Source organism: Anopheles ziemanni, chromosome 2 (assembly GCF_943734765.1).
Source record: "Anopheles ziemanni chromosome 2, idAnoZiCoDA_A2_x.2, whole genome shotgun sequence".
Classification (NCBI taxonomy): domain Eukaryota; kingdom Metazoa; phylum Arthropoda; class Insecta; order Diptera; family Culicidae; genus Anopheles; species Anopheles ziemanni.
The window spans coordinates 37,655,557-37,679,648 of NC_080705.1; the positions used below are offsets into that span (position 1 = coordinate 37,655,557).

Sequence of the window (24,092 nt, forward strand, 5' to 3'; positions counted from 1 at the left end):
GAGTCTTATAAACAATGCAGCGTAATGTAATTATGTTTGATAACGATCACACGATTCTTAACTGTTTCATACTTTATGAATTGCGCCCGGCACGATTGGGAGCCGAAAGCGAACGGAACGGGCGGGGCAGCGTGGGGTGGTCCGTGATTGTGATGGAACGCCGGAGTTGGCAAAGCGAAGAAAAGAATCGGTTGGAGCAAGACGACGACAACAGCAACACACGGCATAAAGGGAACACAATAAACCAAACATGATGGGCGCAGGAAAATAAAACCGTTGCTAGGGCTAGGGCGGCCCCAACAATGGGCGAACCGATGATTGGAGCTCGACTCGAACAACAACGTTGTACAACAACCTACCGGGCTTTTGCCACCGAAGCGAACCAGCTTTTGGTGGCCGTTGGTAAGTGGGTGCTGCGGGGGAGGAGTGTGCGTGAGACACTTAATGGAAAAGTCGTGGGTGAAAAGTCACCGGCCAACGGCGCCACCACGTTCTTCGGGAAAACAATGGCCCGCTCGGCAACGCAACGGTAACAACAACCTGTCCACCAGCCTTGTGTGGAGCATACACACACACACACACACACACTCCAGAGCATCCCCAAGGTGTCGTGCGGTTTCTTGCCTTCTTGACGCCACAAGACAAGGCCCTTCCAGATGTTATTTGTCGAACGGCAAGCGTTTCGTGAGTGTGTGTATGTGTGTTTGTGTCGTGTTGAAATTTAATTGTCTTGTTACGAACAAAGCACCGCACCAAGGGGGTGACTTTTATTTTTCTTCTTGGTTTTTACAATACCCTTTTTCTTCGTTTGGAAACCCATCATCGTTTTCATATGATGGGAAGCACCTCAACGCCTTAACGCTCCCGAAGTGGAACAAGTGGGCCATCGGATGGAAATGTCGCCGATGCTGGATGCTGGTTGGCAAGCGCTCCGAGCATATACACACACACACACACACACACACACACACACACACACTCAAACGAGCAAGTTACGTTAATTGGCTCCAAAAACGAGTCGATGATGAAATATTTTCAATATTCTGATCGAAATGGAGATAAAATGTCCACATTTGGTGGTTTTGGTATGTTGGTAATTATTTGCGCACGTTCGTCATTTTCACCCGGTCCAAGAAAAGAAGGTAGAGCTCCTTCATAGGCAGAGCAAACGGAACGAAGAGCCCGAAAAGCGTGACGAGCCATATGTGTCTGTATGAATTTGAAATTGTTTACCGAGACAATTGTTTATCCTCCGATCCACCGAAAGAAAAACTGTATTCCGCTAGTCATCGTACTTTGCACGATTGCTTTCTTCGGCAGACGCGACCAAGTCCAAACAGTGGCATACGCTCTGTATTTAGCAAGTAGCTTAAGATGTTTACCATCGCGAACGTTCGGAAACGCACATTCTTATGCGGTTTGTTTATCTGTTTCCTCTACTTACAGCACTGCTGCTCCTGATGATCGGCCTGACGGTGGCGAACAAAACGATGGACACGCGGGAGGGCGAAGAGGTGACGCTCAAGTGTCGCTTCAACGAGCACTACTCCGACCGGGAGTACTCGTACTACTGGGCCCAGCAGTCGCCGAACAAGTACGACAACGTGGCGATCAAGGGCGACACCTTCAATCCGAACTACAAGTAAGTACCCGGCCCGAACCGGACACCAACACCATCGGCCATCTTTGAACTAACACCAGAGGCGGATTAAGCGTCCTAGAGCCCCCAAGCAGCTATAATTTGAAGTCCTTAAAAATACACACATAAAACATTTTTTCATTTCAAAATGTATTAAATTTCAATCAAGATCCAACCAAACACATTATTGATGTTTAGATTTTACTACAATTTACTTCAATGTTATTTCATTCAAATGTTTTTTATTTTGTTTATTTCATTCGATGTCATCAATAACTTTCTATTGAGAATCTATTGAGAATGAAATTATTTTCTATCAAGAAACTTGACATGTGATCTTTTTTACGTTTTAATAAGATATTTTTTTGTCATTTCAAAGCTGAAAAGTGTTTTGATATGAAATGTTTTAAAATTAAAAAGTTAAAATAATTTTAAGCAATATTTCTGTGCAGGATACTTCTTTTGCTAATCCATTTATGCCTAATATACTCAAACTATTCTGAAAAATTTCCTGTTTTTATGAAACCTTTAAACTAATCACTTACAAATCAAGACAAGGAACTGCACAATAATTATAACATTGAAATTTCAATAAAATATTGCCAAAAAGTACCGGTTACTAAGTAAGCAGTTGCTTAGTTTGCTTACCCTATGATCTGACGCTGTCTAACGCCTCGGTTTGGTTGCTTTTTTGCAGGATTGACTACCGTCCGAATCAGGGCATCTACGATCTGCAGATCTTCAACGTGTCGTACGTCCGAGATAACGGGCGCTTCGAGTGCCGCATCAAGCAGATCGGCAGTGACAACGCGATCTACGAGGACTACTACAACTTGACGGTGCTGACCCCGCCCCAGCCGCCGCTAATCTTCCCCGGCAGCGAGACGACCGCCACCGAGGACAAGAAGCAGGAGCTGACCTGCAGCAGCGTGGGTGGCTCGCCGGATCCGACCATTTCGTAAGTTCGAGGAGTTTAGAACCGGGAACCTGTGGTCTAATGGTGGACTCTGTCTCTTTGCAGTTGGTACCGCGAGGGAAGCACGACACCGCTGGCGGCCAACCTGATCTACGGCGGATCGCGTGACATGCAGACGACCAGCACGCTGACCATTATCCCACGCCGGGAGGATGACGGCGCGAAGTTTACGTGCGTCGTGTGGAACCGGGCGATGCCGGAAGGTCAGCGGCTGGAGACGGTTACGACACTGTCCGTGAACTGTGAGTACGGCCCACAAGCAGTGGCCTCTACATTCTACGACCCAACCCGGGGGACCCCGTTAGGTTCCTTTTCCCCCGACGGCTCTTCCTGTAATTAAGTTTCGTATTTCGATGCACGCGCGAGATGGATGGGGCGGATGCTGCGCCGGTTAAACACGCAGCGGGCGATTTCGGGGTTGTTGTGATCGATTCCGACCGCGTTGATGATCGTGGATGGGTAATCGAATGTTTCCTGGAAGTGGGACATTAGTCAGTCACACATTGTAGTTTTTGCTACGCCGTTTGAGACGTTGAGGTGATGCAAAAAAAGAAGGTGACGAAGAAACCTGAAACTCACCCCGTGGGGAGAGTTTGCCGTAATCTTCACGCCTATAGTTATTCACCCCACGGGCGCGGGTCCGGGGAAATACCCGCTGCTCTTCAATGAACGGCGATGTAAATAAGCCAATCTCGTGGCGAAGGAATCTGTGTCGAAGGTAACGCTTTTGAAATCTCGATCTCGGGTGTTTTTTTCTTTTTCCTCCCCTCTGCAGCCGGAGATTGTACATTGTGATTCATCCTTCGACCGAAGTTTGGCACCCACGATGGGATTTTATTCACCAGTTCCTACTCACAGCCTGAATTATACGATGTTTTCCGCAGAATTGTGCATTACGGTGGGTCGAAAGTGAAGGACCGGGCGCTCGAAATTTGGCACGTAAAATATTAATCAGACAAATCCGCGTTCCACCTTGCAACGTGTATATGTGTGTTTGTTCGTTTATCTTTTTCTTTCATCCGCGTTTTTAAAGGTGGTACAGTCGAACGGCCAAAGAACTTTCTTTTCTTCGAGTCCATTTCACAACTCTCCGCTTGGCGTCCACTGGACCAACCGTCCTCCGCCATTTTGCTTTCTTACACCAACCTTCAACCCGGAAAGCCGTGGACCGTATCGCTTGGTTTTTTGCTTCTTCCTTCATTCCGACCGTAAAGGATGATGTTCCTGGAAATGATTTAAATGTGACGTCGGGATCCTCTTTGTCACTCTCTTCCGTTGGCTGCGCTTTTGAAGGCTGATGTGATTTTGAAGAAATAAGACCATCACGCGACGAACAAAACCGTTCCATGTACATCATCTGATAGCAGATTTGTTGGATTTTGTTGTTCTTTTTTAGAAAGAAACATAAAAAGATTTTGTTTTTATGGTTTTATCCGGTTTTGTCCACCGTTCTTGTTCGTCTTTCGGTGATTATTTCTATTTGGCTCAAGTCTAAGATCTCGTTTTGCATTGCAGGATGCAGGGTAAAACTCGGGAGTGAAACTCGTGGTTTTTTGTATCTGCACGATAAATTTCATTTCCAATGCATTTTTGATGCGTTCAGTTTTTTTTCCTTCTTTCCTACTTCGCTAGGATGATCCGAGAGATTCGGAATGGGTAGAATGAATTCACCAAAACAAAAGAAAAATGAAGACACGAACCTACGATTCTCCTTGTTCTTTTTTTTTAAATAGAACAACATTAGTACGGAATGGAATCAGGTTTGGTGGAGCGCTGGAAAATCTGTGGAACGTGTTGGGCATTTCAGCACAGATTTGTTTTCTGTAGACAACGGAAAAGAATATGATGTTTTTAAAAAAAGGCAGTCTTGTTTTGTTTTTTCAGATTTTTTATTTCTTGTCGAAATGTATAATGTGTTGTTTTTGTTCTCAGATTCCTCAGATAGAGATCCACTTGAGATCATAAATATTTTACTCTTCCGTTTTTCTTTCGTTTTGTCACAACCATTCTAAATATTGATCATGATGATTCGATTCTTTTAGTAACTTTTTGTGATTTGAAACACACAATATTATAAAATAAGTTGTTATAGGTATGATTTACTATCTCTTTGCACCGTTCCTCCATTTTGGATTTTATTTGGATTGAGAATCCATCCTTGGGCTTCCGAAGTTACCATAAATTTTAATACTGATTTCAATAGCATTCAATTAATAGAAAAAAATTATTAGTTCATACGTACACTAATAAATCAGATCGTCCGATTACCATAAGATCCTTAAGTGTTTCATCGTCAACGTGTATTCTTAAACTTAATAACCCGAAACGAGGAAAAACTCAACAAGTTGCATCTTTGGTTTGATGTTTTTCGTTCCGTATCTCGGATGGAAACGGACAAAATTTCTCTTTAAATCAATCTCAATCTAGGCCGGATGATTTATATTTGATTTATAGCACAAACTTCGCGCAATGATCCGACCGGAAAGTTGGTGCTATTCGCTAGAAATTAATTTGCATTCACGCTTTAAGAGAGGCTTCATTGGGTGCGTGGGGTTGAACAGAAAGGGGAGCGAAAAAAAAAATCCTTCACCGGGAAAGCTTACACGAGTTTTCCTAATTGCCACGAGCGATCGGCGAATCGGCCTTGCGCCCGGGAATATGGTGAGATTTTTCTTTCCTCCGCTGGAAACGCTGTCAGTTGTGTCATTTGCAAATCCCTCCGGCGAAAGGGGGCGGCCAAAGCGGCTGCGATACCGGGTGGCCCGAAGATTGACGGTTGGTTTCTGCTGACGCTGTCGCAGCCAGCCGCGCGCGGCGAGGGACGGGTGACAACACGTGCCGGTGGGCTCCTCCAACTCCCCTCCTCTCGCCCCCCACAAGCCCGCTGACCAACCGTTCTTAATAACCGAATCAAGCCAGGGCCAGGGAAAAAAGTTAATGGGCATCATTAGCGCCATAGCGTCCGCTCAGAACGACAGAAACCAATCCCACCTCCCCCTTTCCCCTTCCACCAACCGCGGGAAAGGGCGAATGCGCCGGATAGAAGCTCAGGTGGCCGCGCACGAGAACAAGAGTTAGGCCATGACACGGACGGGGATGCAACACGAAGCAACACTGGCCAAACGTTCACCGGGCTTCTCGCTCCCTGCTTCCCTGTCCCTTCTCCCTTCAGCCCACCCTTTCTCCGGCCTTTGGTCCAGTGAAATTTTGTTTTCCGTTAATTAGCCTCCAAGTTCTTCATTTGCACCGCCTCGGCGCGAAGGAAGGACGCTTGTTGTTTTACTCACCACGCTTTACCGTGTCCGTGGTATATATTTGTCCGTGTTTCACTGTTCTCCTCGCCTTTTGTCGTCCCGTTTGCGTTCTTTTTTCCTCCCGCTGCTCATTTGGCGAGCTTTTGTGTTTTCCTCCCGGTGGGGTGTTTCGTTGCGAAAATTGAAATTACGATTTGTGCGTTTGTTTGGATTTCGTTCGGTCGAGGGACGCGACGCGAGGGCTTGAGGGGAGGGAGGGTCAAATCACCCCAACTTGCACAAGGACACAGATGCTTTTCTTTTCTTTGCTAAACACCGGTGTATGTGTGTGTGTTTGTCGAGGCCACGACCAAGCAAGTTTTTATTGCTTCCACTCCATCGTCTCCCAGTTTTCCCTTTGCCAAACCCACGTACCCGTTTTCGCGTTGTCCCCCCAAAAATGCCCTGAAGCGAATGCTAATTATTTTTCATCTGATTTAATGCTCGTTTGTGGTGCCTGCTCGTTACGGTGGGCAATTGTGAAATCTGATTTTATCGTCATCTTCGTTGTCGTTATTTCGGCACCGAACTTGGAGGAGGTGTGTGAGTGTTGGGGGGGGAATTGAGGGGAATGGGTTTGGGTTTTCTGGAGGGACAAGAAATGTCAACCCTTGTCAAACCGCCAAACTACGCGAAGGAAGGGAAGTGATGTTTATATTTGATTAATTAGAGCTAGGTGGAGGTTTTGCTTTTTGTTTTGTTTTGTTTTTCAGTTTTGTGCGCTGACGTTTACGTGCGATCACGCGCAAGGATAACGAAATGGAGCCGAGTTCGTCAGCGAATATGATTGAGATCGCCTTGCCGGGAAGTTTGGACCTTTCCTTGCTTGTTCTAGCATTCTTCATGCTTGCTCTCGATGCTTCCCGAACATTTGGAGTCCCAAAAATGTGGCTCAACACTGCCATGGCTTCAAATTTTGCGTCCCACAAACCCGGCTCCTGACGACGGTGTTATATAGCACCCGATTCCAACAGTGGCTTCTGGGTGTGGAACCGGGGCTTTTGCCTGCTGACAGGAACGCAAATAGTTTTCTAGTTTACAGAATGGCACAATATATTAAAAAGTTGCCAGCGTCACACTCCGATCACACGCCGGTCTCTGCCGAGTTCGCCGATCGTCCCAGGCTTCCCCCCCCCCCCCGGAGTGGTTCGAATGTATAATGCATTTAAATAAATTACCCATCCGGAATTTTCGTAATTTGGAAAGTTTGTCAATTTTGTCCCGGGTGTATGCAGCAGGAGCAGCCATCAGCTCACCGGGAAGGCGCGTGCAGCTTGACTTGAGGATTCCTCTCGAAAGTCCTAGGACGATACAAATCGTTTGAAGAACAAGAACTATTCCGGCTGTCGGGTGTCTCTTGTTCCGGTTCTCGAGGATGCCCCCCCCCCCCCTTGTTGTTGCGAATATCTTCTAAGAGCTGCATGCTCCAGAAGGATCCGGTCCGGAGCACGAGGGCAAACAGTTTCCTTTCATCTCGAGCCGCATCGAACGAGAGGAGGACCATAATGCGATGCAATAGTCTGTGTTGGCCCTGTCACTGGCATCGGTGCACCAGCGCGGTTATTGAATGTTGAATTGCATCGGGAAAATAGTTTTGCCTCACAGCAACACAGGAACCCCCCGGAACCATGTCCAGCTCGTCGTCGTCGGTGAACGTTCTCAAACCGTTCTCGGTGAGATAAGTTTTACCGCTGAGGTTTGTGCCCGACCCAAACCCCCTTAACCTCAACACTTGTAACGAGGCTGGTGTGGAGAAAGCCCTCGCTCCAGGTTGGGTTGGGTGGCGACGTGATGAATTGTGGCCATTTTTCCATACACCCCCGGGCCAAGCGCTTTCCGAGCGGGCTTGGCGTGGGTGTTTGTTTGAGTTTTTATCCACTTTCCGGCAGCGATGTACGTAGCGTGTCCCCCCATAGCGGGACAATTAGTGGTCGTAAAACTGATTAGTTAAGCTTGTGTAGCTTCAACCACTCATCCACCTTTTCCTTTTTTCTTCTTCCTCTCTCTTCTTCTGTTTGCCTCCTTTTGACTTTCGGGGCTGGGCAGATAAGAAAAGTCTGCCTCTTGCGCGCCGTTTTGTTAATTTAGGCCAGCGTAATCCTTCCATTTTCTTCCCACAACAGAAGGGGTCATGATAAAAAAAGCAACAACGTGAAATCAGTGATAAGAAAATTGAGAGTAAGTTGTTGCCTTGCGCTCGAAGATTCGCTCGCGTGATTCGGGCGTAGGTCGCGGCGGAACGGTCGCGTTAAAGCGGCTCATTTCGGTGGTCCTAATTGAAGAATGTTCCACACGCGAATGTTCCACTCAACGGCATTCGTGGGCGCTTTCGGAAAAGTTAACCGTAACCGGGTGGAAAATGGTCTTCGAAGCGGGAAACCACTCCGTGGTGAGGTCGTCGGTTGTAAAAAAAGGTCTCCTGATTGACTGCAATACCCTCCGGTTTCGAGTTCCCCCGAGAGTGGTGGTGGTGGTGCCTTTGGAGATGAAAAATCATTCCATCGGAATTTGGCAGCTACGAGGAGTGTTTTCGTTCTGTGATGGGTTTTTTCCCCGTTGTTGTCCTCTTCCCCTTGTGGGCTGCTGGTGTTAAAGGAATTTTCCCCGGCAGAGAGATTAATGAATTGAAGGTCTCAGAAGCAGCAGCATGAGAACGAGTGGCCAAGCATCTGCAGCTTCCCTTTTTTGGAGGGTCTTAAGCGTAACGCATGGTGGGTCTTCGTGCCTTTCTCCATGTGAGACGAAGAATTCGTGAGTCATTTAATCTCTATTTGGGCTCAGAACTTCTGGCGTGGGGAAGGTTTCGTGCGAGTTCGAATTAGGTTTCCTCGACATCTTAAGCAACCAGCGTTTTACACTGTTCACTTACGCAGTGTAAGTGTCATCATCAGTGGCAGAGTTTTAAATAATCACCCTCGGTGTGCGTGTGTGTGTGTCTTGCTGGTGTGGTATGCGCCGGAAGCCGTCAGAATTGAGCTCATAAATGGATTTTACATTAACGACACAGCGGCAGCCGAAATGAGTGCCATCAACAAGATTCTTTCCACCATTGTGTTGAACGCGGCGCAACCACAACCGAGGAGTTGACGATGGAGTTTTGTCAAAATTGCTAGAGTCTAGCGTCGTCCCGGCAACGGCAGCCAACTTGACACGGGGAGATTTTTATTCCCCGAGATTTCCGTCCGGCTCCGGCCACTCCTTCCGTCCGGACGGGATGGAAGGCGCAATTTGCCGTCATTATGGATGAATAATGACTGTTTAAATGATCGTACCACCGTAACCGTGGCCGTTCTTTCCTGCTCGGACCACTCGTGGTGCGTAAGCAGAGTGGCACTTCTTCGGCTCGGGCGATTTGTCCACATTTGTTTCCGCGTTCGGTGACGTTCCGCCCTTCGGCAGCTCTCTCGTGGGGATTACATCTAATGGCGATCTGATTCGAGCCGGCGATGGGCGTTTTGGGAGCAATCTGGAGTTTATAACTGGACCAGTTTTATCTCGCTGTGGGTCGGTAATAAACGCTAATCAAGTGTCAATTATTGTGCAATTTTACAAGTCCAATCCAAAACCAACGGTTAGAGCAACAAGCAGCTGAGGGGACTTCAGGAGTTCCTAGAGACGTTGGGTAGGGTTGATTATTGGTTGTAATTTAGAAAATTTACCTTTCCTGTTAATTTTGTATTCAGCCCGAAAGCACGATAATCTTTTCAGACTATCCTCGGAAGGGTTTTAATTGGCAAGGATCCTCTAAAACTTCTCTAGGTGACTTGAGTTCTGATCCATTTTCTCCATTTTTCTACGGTGTGCTATCTTTTAACAAAATACTGGTACTGCTCACCTCCAGGAACGCACAGTGACTTTGTTATATATATTTCTTGACAGGTAGCTGCATGTTTTTATTCCCTATTTTCTACCATTACAACATTCCATCAGAAAACAGGTAGGTTGACAACAAAGCCTTGCACCAGCAGCCTTGGCCGGAACGTACCTCCGGCGTGGAGTGAATTATGGACACTCTTTTAACGTGTGATAAGTCAGTGATAAAAGGTGACATTTTCAACGGTCCATTGTTGTTGTGTAACCATTTTGTTTTTGTTACCCTCTATTGCTTCGCTTTTCTTTGCGCGAAAGATTCATTCCACTAGGCGTCGGCGTACGCCATCGCGATAAGCTTCCCCATCCCTCCCTCCCTTGCATGGTGTGGGTGTTGTTGCGTCAGTGTCGTAAAATATGTTGCTCATTTAATTTACCTTCTTCGCTGCGTCACACTACACGCTGGTGGTGGTGGTGGTGGTTGGTGTGCGTCGTCCCAACGCTAGGATATTCAATACCGAACGAATGGTGGATGGTCCGAGTGTCTCGAGGATCGAGTTTCCTATAGCTCCGGGACCGGCCTGGCGACTAGCGACCATCCGGGGCCTTGTTCGCCGTGAGCAGGAAAAATAGTTTAAAGACAGTGAAAAATTTGCCCGCATCGGTATAAATTATGCTGGTCGGTTGAGGGATTCTTTCTATATCGTTTTCGTTTTTTTTTTCTGCTCCGCTTCGAGGCGTATCGTTTGAGCTTCGGCATTTCGCTGTTGTCGTTGTCCTCCTCGGTGGCTCCCAGGACGCCGTGTTCGCCGGTTTGGGCACCGAACAAGTTTGCTTTCAACTCCTTTTTACGCCACCGGCGGCAATTAATCCTCTATCAAAGCCGGGACCGTGGAGTCCGGCGCGGAGTTCACACACTCACACTCATGCCGGGCTTTAGTGCCTGGTGTTATGATTTCAATCGGAGGAAAAACCTAGTCCACCGTGGTGGAGTTCTAGCAGCCGGCTCCACACCATTAGCGAGCACATTAGCGTCACGGTTTTACCGAAAGCGATCAAATAGACTTGTTCCTTTCGTACTCTTGGTTCTCGGAACCCGGCGGCCCCGGGGGTTCGCATGTTGCTAAATTAATTGTCCTCAACCCATTGGGCTCTCCGAGTGGGAGTCAAAGACACCCCGATGGGCCGCAAATCGGATCGGTACAGATAAAGATAATTTATCGAACCCCGTTGGCCGCTTCGTGCTTGGCGCGTGGTGGTCACGGGAAGCCACCTGCCTTCTACTGGACTTTTGCGGGCGAAGTTGTGGAATAATTTATGCGCTTCTGTTTTGTTTACCTGCATTGGAAAACTCCACGCCTAAACTGGGACTCTCCTGTACGTCCGGCGTGATGTAAATTATTTCAACAACTCCACGCCGTGCTGCTGGCGTTGTCCGGAATCTCGTGGCACTTCCGCCGGGCGATTGAACCCAAGTGTGGTGGCATTAGAGCCCAAAAGCACCAAGTTCTCCGTTGGAGCAGGTGGCTTAGCGAACAAATCTTGATGCTTTCCGTTCGGTTCTTTGCTTCCAATGCAAGCTGCATTCTCGTACACTTCCTCCGTGAGGCGAAGGAATGCGTTTCTTGTGTGCCAATTCCATGGGCAGCGTTGGCTCGGGTCCGGCCAGTTCGAAGTCCATAAATAAAGCAAAAGAAAACAGGGGGACGAGACTGAATGCGGGGAACCGAAAAAGTTTGCCCTCGGTTCGCTCGGTAGGTGTAAGGTCCTTATCGGGGCGTGCAAATCGGGGGGGCGAAAAAGTTTGCGATACGCCCGGTACGATAAAGCCATCGCTTGTGGCCACACGGTTTCACGATTTCCACCGCGAACTAGCTGTTTGCGGGAGAACGCAAGAACTCCTTCCTTTTTTTGCGTTGTGGGATCTTCAGCTGATGGTCAAAAGTAACTCAAACAGTAGAAAACAACCTGCGGACTTGCGTTCTAAAGGGTTGAAGGGTTGCTGTTACATTATTCCCTCGGATAGTTCCGTTTCCCCAAGGAGACAAATGGGGTACTTTCAGACAATTATACTTTTAGAACTTTATATTATGTGTTCAGTTCAATTGGAGAATGTTTGTTCTTTGAAAAATATGTTTGTCGAATATTTTATTTTGCTCTTCAAAATTGTTTTCTTTTAGTATTCATTTGTATCATGACTTACATATTTTAGAATGTTTCATTTTACACTTTATGTTCCAAAATGTTGCTTTTGACATGTACCAGGTTAGCCACCATCAATTTCCTACTCCTTACTGGCTTGAGGCCGTTGCCGAACGATGTTACGCCAAATGCGTACCAAGCTTCACGATGCCGGTGTAAGTTTTCCTCACCCTCTTCCCCCCTCCACTTAGCAGCCCTTTTCCCCCTTTGGCGCACCGGATTCCAACCCTGTCAGGCCACTATTTTAAGGCGCTCACTATCGGAAACGTTATCTCAAGTGTCCCGGTGGAAAAGGAAACGGTTGGCAGGCGGCGTTCGCCGCTGGCTTAGTGTGCGAACACACAATCTTCGGCGGGAAAAAGCGAAGGCGAGGCCCCGGCGGCTCCGTTACCGAAGAACATCATTAGAACATTATCTTAGCGAAGGGAAACTATAATAATTTACGAACTTTCCGTCCATTTACTTGCCGCACCGTGGAGGAAGCAGTTTATGCAAGCGCGCTGTGCCGTTTGTGTTTGTTTCTTGTTTTCTTTTGTTTTTTGCTGCTCTTTTCTAGGGCGGAATTTTTCGAAGGAAAAACTACGAAACGGATGAAATCGTTTCGAAATAGCGAACGTGCTGTGGTCGGTTGGCCGGATCGTCATTTATAGCGTTCGGACGAGTGTGTCCCTTTACTGCTTCGATGCCCTTTTTGTGTGTTGTATGTGTGTGTGCGTGTGTGTGTGGTTTTACTGGCGCTGTCCGGTGGGCCAGTTAAATGACCAACGGAGAAAAACGAGAGCAGCAGCGACAATGGCAAAACAAAAAACCAAGCCCTTAATAGTTTAATTTCGTTCAGTGCATTTCAGTGGTGCACAAAGGGGAAGGCGAAGAGGAGGAAGGTAAAATGGGTTGGTTTGTTTCTTCAAGGAACCGAGAAGTCGAAGGCATGCCGGAACTAAACTCTGCAATCCAAGTGTCGCCCCGGAAAAACGCCCCAGCCTTTCGGTGTGGTGGGTGTACAATAAAATGTTTACCTCGTTAGTGGCTCGATGGAAATTTATTGGTCAACATTCCCGGCCCTGGCCGGACACATGGTCCGCTGTCCTGCTGATGGCTCCAGTCGAGAGTAACATCCGCCCTCGACCCCCCTTTGCCACTCCGCATGCAGCAAAAATGCCAAGGAGGTTCGTTTGCGACCCGTTTGTTTTCCTCAACTGTTTCTTTTTCTTACGTTTTCACCCCGGTTTCGGCACTGTGTTGGTGAGGAGGTGTAACCACTAGCGACGATAGCAATCTACGTGGGAAACTTGGGAGAGAAGGCGACGGGATTCTTGCATGAAAAAGTGAATCCTTTTTTCCTGGATCAAAATGCTTTGGCGGAAGTAAAAATGAATGGCCTGTTCAAGATTTTTGACAACCTTTCCGAGCGTGATTCTTTCCTCCCGCCAGGGGAGGGGGGGGGGGGGAGCAGTGTGCGGGATGAAAAGGGACTGGTGAGCGCGACGAGGGAAAACTGTGAAGAGCAAAATTGATGGCCCCAGTTCTCTACCCGGAGGGGTTTGGAAGGCAGTGGGGTAGGGAAAGAGAGAAAAAGGAAAAACGAATTCTATTTTTCCTCCCCCCTGATGATAGGAGAGGAAAGTTTCCGCTTTTCACAACTGACGAAATAAAACTACGATTCTATCGTTGTGTTGTTTCTCCTCCTGATTTCGCTCCCTTTTGCCGTTGTCGTCGGGAATGGCCGTAGGGAAATTCTCCGGGATCTTTGTGCGGTAGGTTTTTCCACCGCTTTCGGCTTCGCCGTGTTTCTAGTTAGTTTTAAATATTTTTCCACCCACTTTTTCTAGCATGGTGGAAAAAATGAAGCCATTTCACACAAAAACACCCACACACACACACACAAGCAGACACGAACTATGGCGTACTTACAGAAAACACTGGAGAGTCGGTTGCTTGGAGTTGCTGGAAGTTGCTTTTCTTCTGGCGAGTTTTGCCTCTCTTGGAAAGTTTTTGTTCTCGCATCTTCCTTCCTATTTTTTTTTTTGCATCCGAGAAGAACATTTGTGGTTGCATCCCGAAGCACGATGCACAAATGCAGAAAGGAACGGGTCGAAGAAGGCGGCGGCGAGGCTCGCGATGCGATTAGGTTTGGGGTGGGAAAGCATAACACTCTCCGATCGTGAAGAATCTTTTAGGGGTGTGTTTTTTCTACGCCAAGTTCTATCTTGCAATCGTTCGTTCGTTCGCTAGAGTCTGTTTCTTCCCGGATCCCCTATTCGGTCCCCCCTTGAGGGAAGGTGCAGGTGCAGTTAAACGCCGCGAATCCTAAGTTTCGTCGCTAGAAATGAGGAAAGTTTCCGAGAAAGTTATAAAATTCATGCCAACAGTCTAAGAATAATACACTCGCTTTCTCTCACCCCGGTGGCAAAAAGTGGAAATGTGCTGCTCCGCGATGGCAAGGTGGCCTTGGGTACGGGGTGGAAAAGGCAGTTGTTTTTGTGTGAACCATCACTCTTCGCCGAACGGAAGCTGTATTGGCTTTGGGCAAGGCTTATTTGGAGTTCGATCGAGAACCGATCGTTCGCTTTCGAATCGGAGCCCGAGCCTGGAAAAACTGTAACGAATGTGTTGAAATTGATCAGAAAACTTTTACTTGTGCCAAGCCGGTCGGAGCATCGCTGGAGGAACTTATTAGGGGGGGGGGGGGGGGGGGCTATGGTTGTCTGTTTTCTCTTCTTCTCTTCTTCTTCAAAAGGCTCGTTTTTACTTCGAGTTAAGACAACTGTTTTGATTTAATGAAGAGCACATTAACTGGATATAATTCATGATATATTTAGAGGTAACTTCAAATGTTCCCACATTGAAGTGTTGTATTCGGCTTATATTTGTGATTTTATCGATATGATATAAACTACTATATAGTTTTTATTTTAAATTAGCTTCGCTTTGTGTTGTTTCGATTTTGTTTTTCGATTTCAAACATAATTTTTCAGAGAGATGACATTTTTGAAAGCATAAGCCAAAAAATCGAATAAAAATTGAGTCTGAAAAAAGGCTTTAATAAGAAACCTGTTCCAAACGCCAACCTGCAATGTTGGTTTTCACCTGCCCTTTTAACGATCCTTCGCGTGTGCGTGTGTGCGCTTCGCAAGAGATCGTAAATGTGCAGCGATTGGAAAAGGAAACCACTTGTAAAACGGGGCAAAGAAAAGAGTTATTTGATCACTAATGAAGGAGTCTGCCTTCATGTGTAACAAGCAAAACGTGATAAAAGAGGTAGGAAAATATATAACAACAGGTGTTTGTTACTTTGTGCAGGGGTTTTTTCAAAAGACTCAACAAAAACTGGGCATAACATTTGAGACAGGTTTTCGTGATTTAAAAATTCTGTGTCATGCGCTGAATGTTTTTTTTTCGACATTTTTCACTTATGACTTCTTTGCCCCGGTTTAAAATTTCATATGTTACCTGCTGTAAGCTCAGCACAATTATTAACAGTCAAGTATTAATGCGTCACGTCAAGCTGCACGCGCTCGTAATGGTCCTCGCTTTTTCGATCGATTGTTTTCGCTACATTGGTTCGTCCCAGGAGTCGCTTGGGACAGGTTCACTACATCCTGCCCAGAACCGACAGCGAAAACAGGGGGAAACGCGTGTCGGGGAAATCGAGGAAACGGGGCACAAACATGATAGGAGCATGTGTTATTTTACAATTGATGTTCAGCAAACGCCATCGGTGTACTCTCGTGTGCCGATTGACACTATCTCTCCCGTGCAGTTGCAGTCGAGTTGATCGGGAAAAAGTTTTTCCCTCCCTGCACCTCCGCCCGCCGGTGAGTGGTGTACAAAAATAAAAGAGGAAAAAAAACTGGGGAAAAATCGACAGCCCGATGCATCTGCGATGGCGCAAGAAGTGCATCATCATAATGACGGGACAGGTGTGATGGCCCGTAGGCCCGTGCCGTGCGGCAGTCCGAAACACGGCGTGTTGTGCCGGTTGACCGCTGAGCCGCTTGGGGGTAAAAGCTGCCTTTTGCCCCGTGCTGCTTTGCTGCTTTTTAACCGTATCGGCAGGAGTTTCCTTTTTCGTTTTAAATGCTATGACGATCTCCAATCGACCGCTTCACTCGCGATGGCCCGTGGCATTATTTGGCAGAAATGACAGCTGACTTTAAATCGGGCCTCGCCAGGTGGTAGAGATGTGGATTGTGCTGACCTGGCGGGCCGAACGAGTCACGTTAAAGCGAGTGGTTTATCATCAGGTTTAGGGAATGCTTTATTATGCTTGCGGTCGAGCTACCGAAGTGGATGAATGTTATCTCTTTAATGATATTTTTCGGTAGATTTAAGAAGCAAACCACAAGGAAGGAGGGAACAATATTTTAATCCATGTGTTTGAGATTCTTCCTGAAGGGGTTGTGGTTAACGTCTAGCAATAGAGCATGAACCACATCTCATCGAGTCTTAATCTTTGCCCAGACAATTGTAATACGATCCCTGCCTCAGGTAGACAGTAGGTCCTCCTCAAGACGCGACAGGCGAAAGAAAATCGAAGAACCCGGAGTGGAGTGTGGAGGTAGGGGATAGCGTGAGCCATGCTGCACACCGGGCCGATTACCGGGGCGATACGTTTCATTTGGCTAAGAACCCTTTTCTTTCGGATTTAATGAGGAAATCCGATCTTCATTGATTTCAATTAATTATACAGAAACAGATTATTCGAAAATTTGATTGTATGCCCACGAGCCCCGGGATGCTCTGGAGGAGGAAAGCCAAAGCCGAGCACCAAAGATCGATCGATGCTAGTGAGTTAAATATAACCCAAGCTCCCGGAGCGTTCGAGTGAAATGTGGCGAAGGCGAAGTGGAAAGCCGAAGTGCCATTCCGCCTGACCCGTTTTCCGTGGAGAACTCCCGTGTGGCCCGTGTTCGGGTTCGACGTCACCATCACCATCATCGTCATCATGAGGCACGGGGTGCATCATCATCGCTTTCGATTCTTAAATGAAATGTTAATTTAAAATTCATGCTGCTGCCAATGATGCCGTTGATGATGATGATGATGGTGATGGTTCGATTGACCGCTTTGTGCCACGTCGGTGACACCGTCTCGCAACGAATTTGTTTCGTTGTGTCCGTGTGTTTTCTTGTCCTTCTCCTTCGGTGACCCCTTGAAGGTGCTCCGCCGTGGGGTCCCTTCGCTTCGCGTTATTATTTTTCACGTCGTTGGCGGAACCAGAAAAACCAGTCCCGCATCGGAGAAGGACGACGGGAGCGGCTCGCGGCAGATGTTCATTATCATTCTGAAACGTTGTTGAGTCTCGTCTTCGGTCCTCACCCCAAACTTCGAAGCCCCGGCGTAAACTTCGGCTTGCGTTAGCGCGGGATGGAAAGAAAGTTAACAATTCACGACATCGAACGGGGGGAGAAGAAAAAGAAAAGAATGTGTAAACGTTCGGCCCAATCTACAGCCCGAGCTGTTGCAGCTTTCCGGAGGCTACAGGTGTGCGCCTCATCCACTCGACGACGACGACGACGACGGTCAGAGTTTGTCGTTGTCGTTGGGTTTTTTTTTTGCGTGCAATCTGCTTCCTTCGCGTTTTATGCGCGTCGTTCAACAGTGTCACGGTTGCGTTTGCTTCCGTCCGCTCTCGCGTTAATCCCTCGCTTCGGCGGTTGGCTTTGGCCGTTTCAACAATTCTGTCACCACGACGCTTGGAGGGGGAGGAGTGGGACGATTGGATGATTTTGACAGATGGAAAAATGATAAACCTTTGTGCGGGAAGGCATTCGATGGTAGCTGAACATAATAGTGTTTTCCTTCAACATTATCAAATGCATTCGTTAAGGTGCAGTATGGTGTTTTATAATGATGCCAACTGCACGTCTTTTGCTCAAAGAGCATACACAGGGAGTGCAGCATTTCAGACATATGTGGCTCTTATCTTTTAAAATTTCCACTCTACGAAGAGTATCATAAAATATTTGAAGAGGTACGAAATCTTTTAAATGAACTTCAAAATATTTGGAAATATCTTCAAAAACTGTTGATATTTAAAATTCAAATGGAACCAGTTTGAAAAAGACTTATAACACGTGTTTTTACTCCGTTTTCGAGCCTATCTAAACATCAGCCACTGTCCTCTTAACCTCCAAACGTAACTAAACATTTGCCACCTCTAACTTAAACGAGTGTTGATACTACCGGGTTCGTTTACTACGATGACATTTGGCGAAAAACAAAATATAGTAGAATAACAATAGCCGTGTAGCGATAGTCTGCGATGTGCTTATTTAGAGCGTTTGCAGTAAGTTTGTTTTTGTAAAGTAAGTTTCTACATAATTAGGAATCAAAATATAGTTTTTTCAACAGCTATATCCGAAGAAGTTTCTTCACGCCCGAACAAACAACGAAATTATCAACACGTAATCAAACCTGCATGCATAAACTTAGCAAAAAGAAGGTGGAAAATGTTTAGTTACGTTTGGCATATACGTAGTACGATCTCACGAATTCAGTTGAAAGTCAAATGTTTACTTACGGTTAGCGGTTATTTCATGGACAGTGGTAGATGTTTAGGTGGTCTCGAAAATGGTGCAAAACTATCTGCATTTTTGATCAAGAATAATTACAACTTAGTTTTTTCCAGTTTCTGAAACATTTGATATTTGAAGCACGATTTTTACCGTTTTCTTGAATGTGTTAGTCGAAAGGTTTGCATAGCGACTTAAAACGACACAACTCTATGCAATTCGATTCGTTGTGATGTTTTCAAACGCAAAAGAATACAAATAAATATGCTACATAATATGCCATGTTTACTACTCCCGATGCTCCGCAACGTAACGATAACGAAAGAGATTAAATAACACTCCATAACGATCTTCGGGCTGCTGGTGAATTTGTTTCTGAATTCCGGTTTTCTTTTCCACCTGTCGCACGTTCTCGTTGCGCCACACCACCACAGTTGCGGGCGCTGGTCTCAACTGGTTTCTCGCAGATATAGGATGTTAACTGAAATGAGGAAACCCAATACCACCGTAGCCTGGTGTTTGGGTAGAAAAAGCGCCGGAAAATCTTAAGAATAGAAAGGACGGAAGAAAGCGAGAGGTGACGTGCGGTCGACGGAAGCGGTAACAGATTTATCCCGGGCGTGTTCGCTAAATGTAAGCGGCACCATAAAAGTCTGCGTGCTAAAGAACCACCCAAGGCGGAGGGGAACGTCCGCCATATGATACGATGAATTTGTTTTCAATTTTGTCGAGTTTCGAGGTTCGAGACCCCCCGCGCACAGTGCGTTAGACAACTGGCCAACTGTTGATGGTTGGAGGGCTGATTCAGTTTTGCTTTTTTCGGATGATACCGTTTTCGTGAGGGTCATGTTGCATAAGCGTTCTGTGGTAAATTTTTCTCGTTCTGATTTTTGTTTTTCGTCTTTCGTACATTTTGATACTTAGAATGCTCTATTGGAAAACCCCCTGAATTAACTCTTTTCGTTTTTTTTGTTCTTGCATCGGTATAGATTATCCGCGTGTCGAAATTGGGCCGGAGAACCCGCTGAGCGTGGAACGAGACCAGACGGCAAAGCTGGAGTGCAACATCGACGCGAAGCCGAAGCCGGAGCAGGTGAAGTGGACGCGCAACGGGCGCTTCATTTCGTCGCACCCGACGCACACGATCCACCGGGTGTCGCTGCAGGACGCCGGCCGCTACACCTGCTCCGCCGACAACGGGCTGGGCAAGGTGGGCGAGGAGGAGATCACGCTGAACGTGCTCTACCCGCCGATCGTGCAGATCGAGGCGAAGGCGAAGACGGCCGAGGAGAAGGAAACGGTGCAGATCAAGTGCAACGTGACGGCCAACCCGCCGCCCGTGACGATCGAGTGGCTGAAGGAGGGCGACATCGACTTCCGGCGCACCGGCGACACGCTGGTGCTGCGCGACGTGCGTGCGGAGGACGCGGGCACGTACGTGTGCCGGGGCATCAACATGATGAAGCCGTACGGTGGCAAGACGCTGGAGCGCGAGGGCAACGCGTCGGTGGCGCTGCTTGTCCGTCATCGGCCGGGTCAGGCCGTCATCACGCCGGAGAAACCGGTCGTGCATGTGGGAAACAGCGCGAACTTGAATTGTAAGGCGGATCCGCCGGGCTATCCGGACCCGCAGTACCGCTGGTACCGGGAGATGGGCGGCGAGATGTCGACGACGGTGATTGCCCAGGGCGCACAGTATCTAATTCCGAAGGCGGGCCTGTCGAGCGAAGGCAAGTACTTCTGTCACGCGAGCAACGAGCTGGGCAACGGTGGGATGGCGAGCGCGACGCTGGAGATCCACCAGCCGCCCCAGTTTCTGGCCAAGCTGCAGTCGAACATGATCAAGAAGGCGGGCGAGGTGGATTTCTTCGTGACGTGCGGTGCGAAGGGTAAGCCGGAGCCGTCGATCACCTGGCTGAAGGATGACGTGGAGATTACGCCCGAGCTGCGTCGGTACGAGGTGAAGACAAACCGGGAGAAGGGAGCCAACGGTATGGTGACGGTTCACAGCACGCTCATGTTCACCGGCAAGGCGCGCCCGAAGGAGAACGAGCTCATCTCGACCGATCGTGGCCAGTACACGTGCCTGTACGAGAACGCGGTCAACAAGGCGAACTCGACGATGCACCTGAAGATCGAGCACGCACCGATCGTGCTGCACCAGTACAACAAGGTGGCGAACGACATCAAGGAGACGGCGGAGGTCCTGTGCAAGGTGCAGTCCTACCCGAAGCCGGAGTTCATGTGGCAGTTCGGCACGAGCCTGCTGAACACCGGTGGCCACTACGAGATCGTCACCACCTCGGACGGCAACGATGTGTACACGAGCATCCTGAAGATCAGCAACGTGCGCCACCAGGACTACGGCGAGTACCACTGCCGGGTATCGAATACGCTCAACAACATCCAGGTGCCGATCCGGCTGCAACCGAAGGGACCGCCGGAGAAGCCGACGAAGCTGAAGCCGGTGGAGCTGGGTTCGAACTTTGTGACGCTTGCGTGGAACCCGGGCTTCGACGGTGGGCTGGCAAACACCAAGTACTTTGTGTCGTACCGCAAGATAGTGATCCCCAGCGAGAGCCTCATGACGGAGGAGTGCGCCGCTGTGGCCGCTAGCGGTGCCGAGTGGATGGAGTACGACTGCCAGCGGGAAATGCCGTGTACGATCAGTCCGCTCGATCACCACCAGAGCTACGTGTTCAAGGTGAAAGCACTCAACACCAAGGGTGTGTCGGAGTACTCGAACGAAATTACGCCCACGACCAAGGTGGAAAAGATCCCTAGCCCACTGATGGCCAACTTCGATCCGGAGACGAAAATCCTCGGCCTGAACATTGGTGCCACCTGCCTGTCGATGGTGGCGATCGTGGAGTCGGTGATGTACGGCGACACACCGATGGCCGCCTGGCACATCATCGAGAAGGTGGACCTGCAGGTGAACGGACACGATCCGACATACCGCGAGCACGAGATCAAGCACTTCGTAGCGAACCGACGCAACAACGGACGTTCGCTTGGCAATAGCCTCGATGAGATACCGCTGCCGATCGAAGACGAGCTGAACCCGCGAGTACGTGTGAAACTCTGCCTCAAGAACAACCACGAATACTGTGGAGACTATCTGGAAGCTGACAGTAAGTATTACCTCGTAAACATTACCACAATCCTATAATTAACGGTCCGTTTATTTGTTTTTCCAGTTGGACAATCTCTTATTCAGGAAGCGTCGTTTGTTGCGCTGCCAACACTGATAGCAATTGTCGTGTCGTGCATCGTGGCGGCTCTGTTCGCCGTGCTGCTAGTGATGTTCTGCCGCTGCAAACGGAATCAGATGAAGGAATCGGGCAAATCCAAGGAGTACGACATCGATTCAATCCACCCCTCGATTGTGGCTCAACAAAACCAGGCACCACCTCCTTACTACTCGGCGAGCAGCTTGGAAAATAAGGCCCTAGAGCACTCGATGGATTTGGCCATGGATCAGAATACGGCACTGTACGCGACGCAGCAGACTTACGGTTACCATCAGCAGAACGCCATGATTCCGCAGGTGCCTCAGAATGATTGTAAGTAATGTTACCAACGTGTGGTCACAAGCGTGGCCCTTACGCATGAATGTGCCTCAACAACGATTTCTATCCCTCTTCGAAATTAGGGTCAAACATGGGCTACGTGGAGAACTCGTACTCCAATTCGAACAACGGCGGTAGCGTCAACTCGCAGGACTCCATCTGGCAGCTGAAAATGTCGGCCGCCGCCTCGAACTCGGCCAACATGATCCCGCAGCACAACTACATGGAGCAGCAGATGCAGCAAAACTACGGCTACGATCCGATGACGCACGGAGGATATGGTGCTGTTGACGACTACGCCCCCTACCCGCACCTGATGACCACGGCGAGCCAGCACGGTGGTGACGACTACCATCACAACATGCGTAACAGCCAGAATCCGTCGCGCCAGGACTACTGCAGTGACCCGTACGCGTCCGTCCACAAGCCGAAGAAACGCATGGACCAGCATATGGGTAAGTTGTTTAACGGAGTTTCCAATCCAGGCTGGTTCTAACAACGAATATTTCTCCATTACAGACTTTGTTGCCGAATCGCCATACCACGATGTGAGCGGGCTGCCGGATCCCTACATGGAGCAGGAGGAACCAAAGTCCCCGGTGCAGAACCAGCATCTATCGATGAGCTACGATGATGCGCTAGCCATGGAGAGCGGTTACTCCACGCCAAACTCCCGTAATCGTCGTGTCATTCACGAGATTGTGGTGTAGTCGGTTTGACGCCACAACGAACCCCTAACACTGGATGGGGATGGACAACAAATAAAAACAACACACTCACTCAAACGAATCAAACGAGAGCTACAACGACAATCATTCGAATCATAGGGAATGCTTCCCACAGCTAGGCAGTTAAATACGGAACCGAATCGAAGCAATTTGGGGGACAATCTCAGCACAACCGGTGGAACACAAGCAGACAATAAGGAGTGACACGAAACCCGGAACACTACAACATCATTTTCCAGCTCGCGTCGGAAAGAAGTTCTACTTATTCTAGCTCCGTTTATTTTTTAAATTATTGGTTTTAATCGAAACTTCGAATCGTCGACGGATCATTCAGTGAAGCGGTGGCCAACGAGAACAAGGAAGGAGTTGATAATGCTGATCTCAAAAAGCAACTCCTCGGAATAATGGTACGTATATTATTTTTTCGTAACACTGAAAATTGTAAAACAGCCAAAACAAATTTAGAAAATATTTTTGTTGATTTCTCTGAGAAATAACTGGTTGTGGCTTAACGATCAACACCTTTTGGAAGAAAATGTTTAACATACTTTTTCTTGATCTTTTCAGGACACCAACCACAACTTACTCATTGGATGACGTGTACGACTTAAAACTGTGATTGTAAATATAGCTTAGTATAACGCGTAGAGAAATGGTTTTTTATAGTAGGGCTGAGCACACATTCAGCATGCGCTTCGCCGTACCGTATGGTTTTAAAACTTCAAGTTGTACACACGCCGGTTACGTTAACAGTAGGATTCTATCCTGTCAATAAAATTGAAAAATCTGACAGAGGCATAGACAACATCCTGCACGGAAGCTGGTGCCAATCGGAACTAAACGTATTAATGATTAACTAGAAATTAAAGCAAAACAATTGCGACAGCTACGAATCGTGACCTCCCGCGCACCCCATGACGGTCCAAGCACGGGCGCCACCGAACCGAACGAGGAGCAAGAACCGAATGTGCCATTAGCTTGTAGTAGGTAACCCTGCCAAAAGTTCTGCTCCTCCCCCAGCACACGCGCTCCGATGCCGGGTGCGATCGTGCTTGCCATGTGCCCATCGCAGCTTCTCACGCGGGGATCGCTGTGGATCTGTGTGGCTGGCGGTGCCATTTGTTAGGATCGTGTTCGTGCCAAGTCTTCCGTGAGCAGTTCTAGGGTCCAGAAGTAGAGGAACATTCCATACGCGCGTGAGCTTGGGTTTTCGATGATCAACCTCCAATTTAAGTTTTTGAGCTGCTGCCACTCGAGCTGTAGCCCCTAATTTCAATTCATTCCGTGTCCCATTTGATGGCGCTTCGTTTTATCTGAGTCCTTGTCGGCTAAATTAGACTTTAGACGGCCGCGACGA

The 24,092-nt window shown here is 48.1% G+C and overlaps 1 protein-coding gene across 1 annotated transcript in view; it reads left to right on the plus strand.

The window, feature by feature from the left end:
- LOC131281939 (hemicentin-2-like) overlaps positions 1-22,850 on the plus strand; it is a 72,374-nt gene extending 49,524 nt beyond the window's left edge. Inside the window, exons 2-8 of the mRNA XM_058311313.1 lie at positions 1,447-1,642; positions 2,337-2,597; positions 2,661-2,857; positions 19,425-21,569; positions 21,636-22,001; positions 22,091-22,462; positions 22,527-22,850. Coding sequence (XP_058167296.1) covers positions 1,447-1,642; positions 2,337-2,597; positions 2,661-2,857; positions 19,425-21,569; positions 21,636-22,001; positions 22,091-22,462; positions 22,527-22,717 — 3,728 coding nt within the window. The 3' untranslated portion in view covers positions 22,718-22,850. The remainder of the gene's footprint in view (positions 1-1,446; positions 1,643-2,336; positions 2,598-2,660; positions 2,858-19,424; positions 21,570-21,635; positions 22,002-22,090; positions 22,463-22,526) is intronic.
- The last annotated feature ends 1,242 nt before the right edge of the window (positions 22,851-24,092 follow it).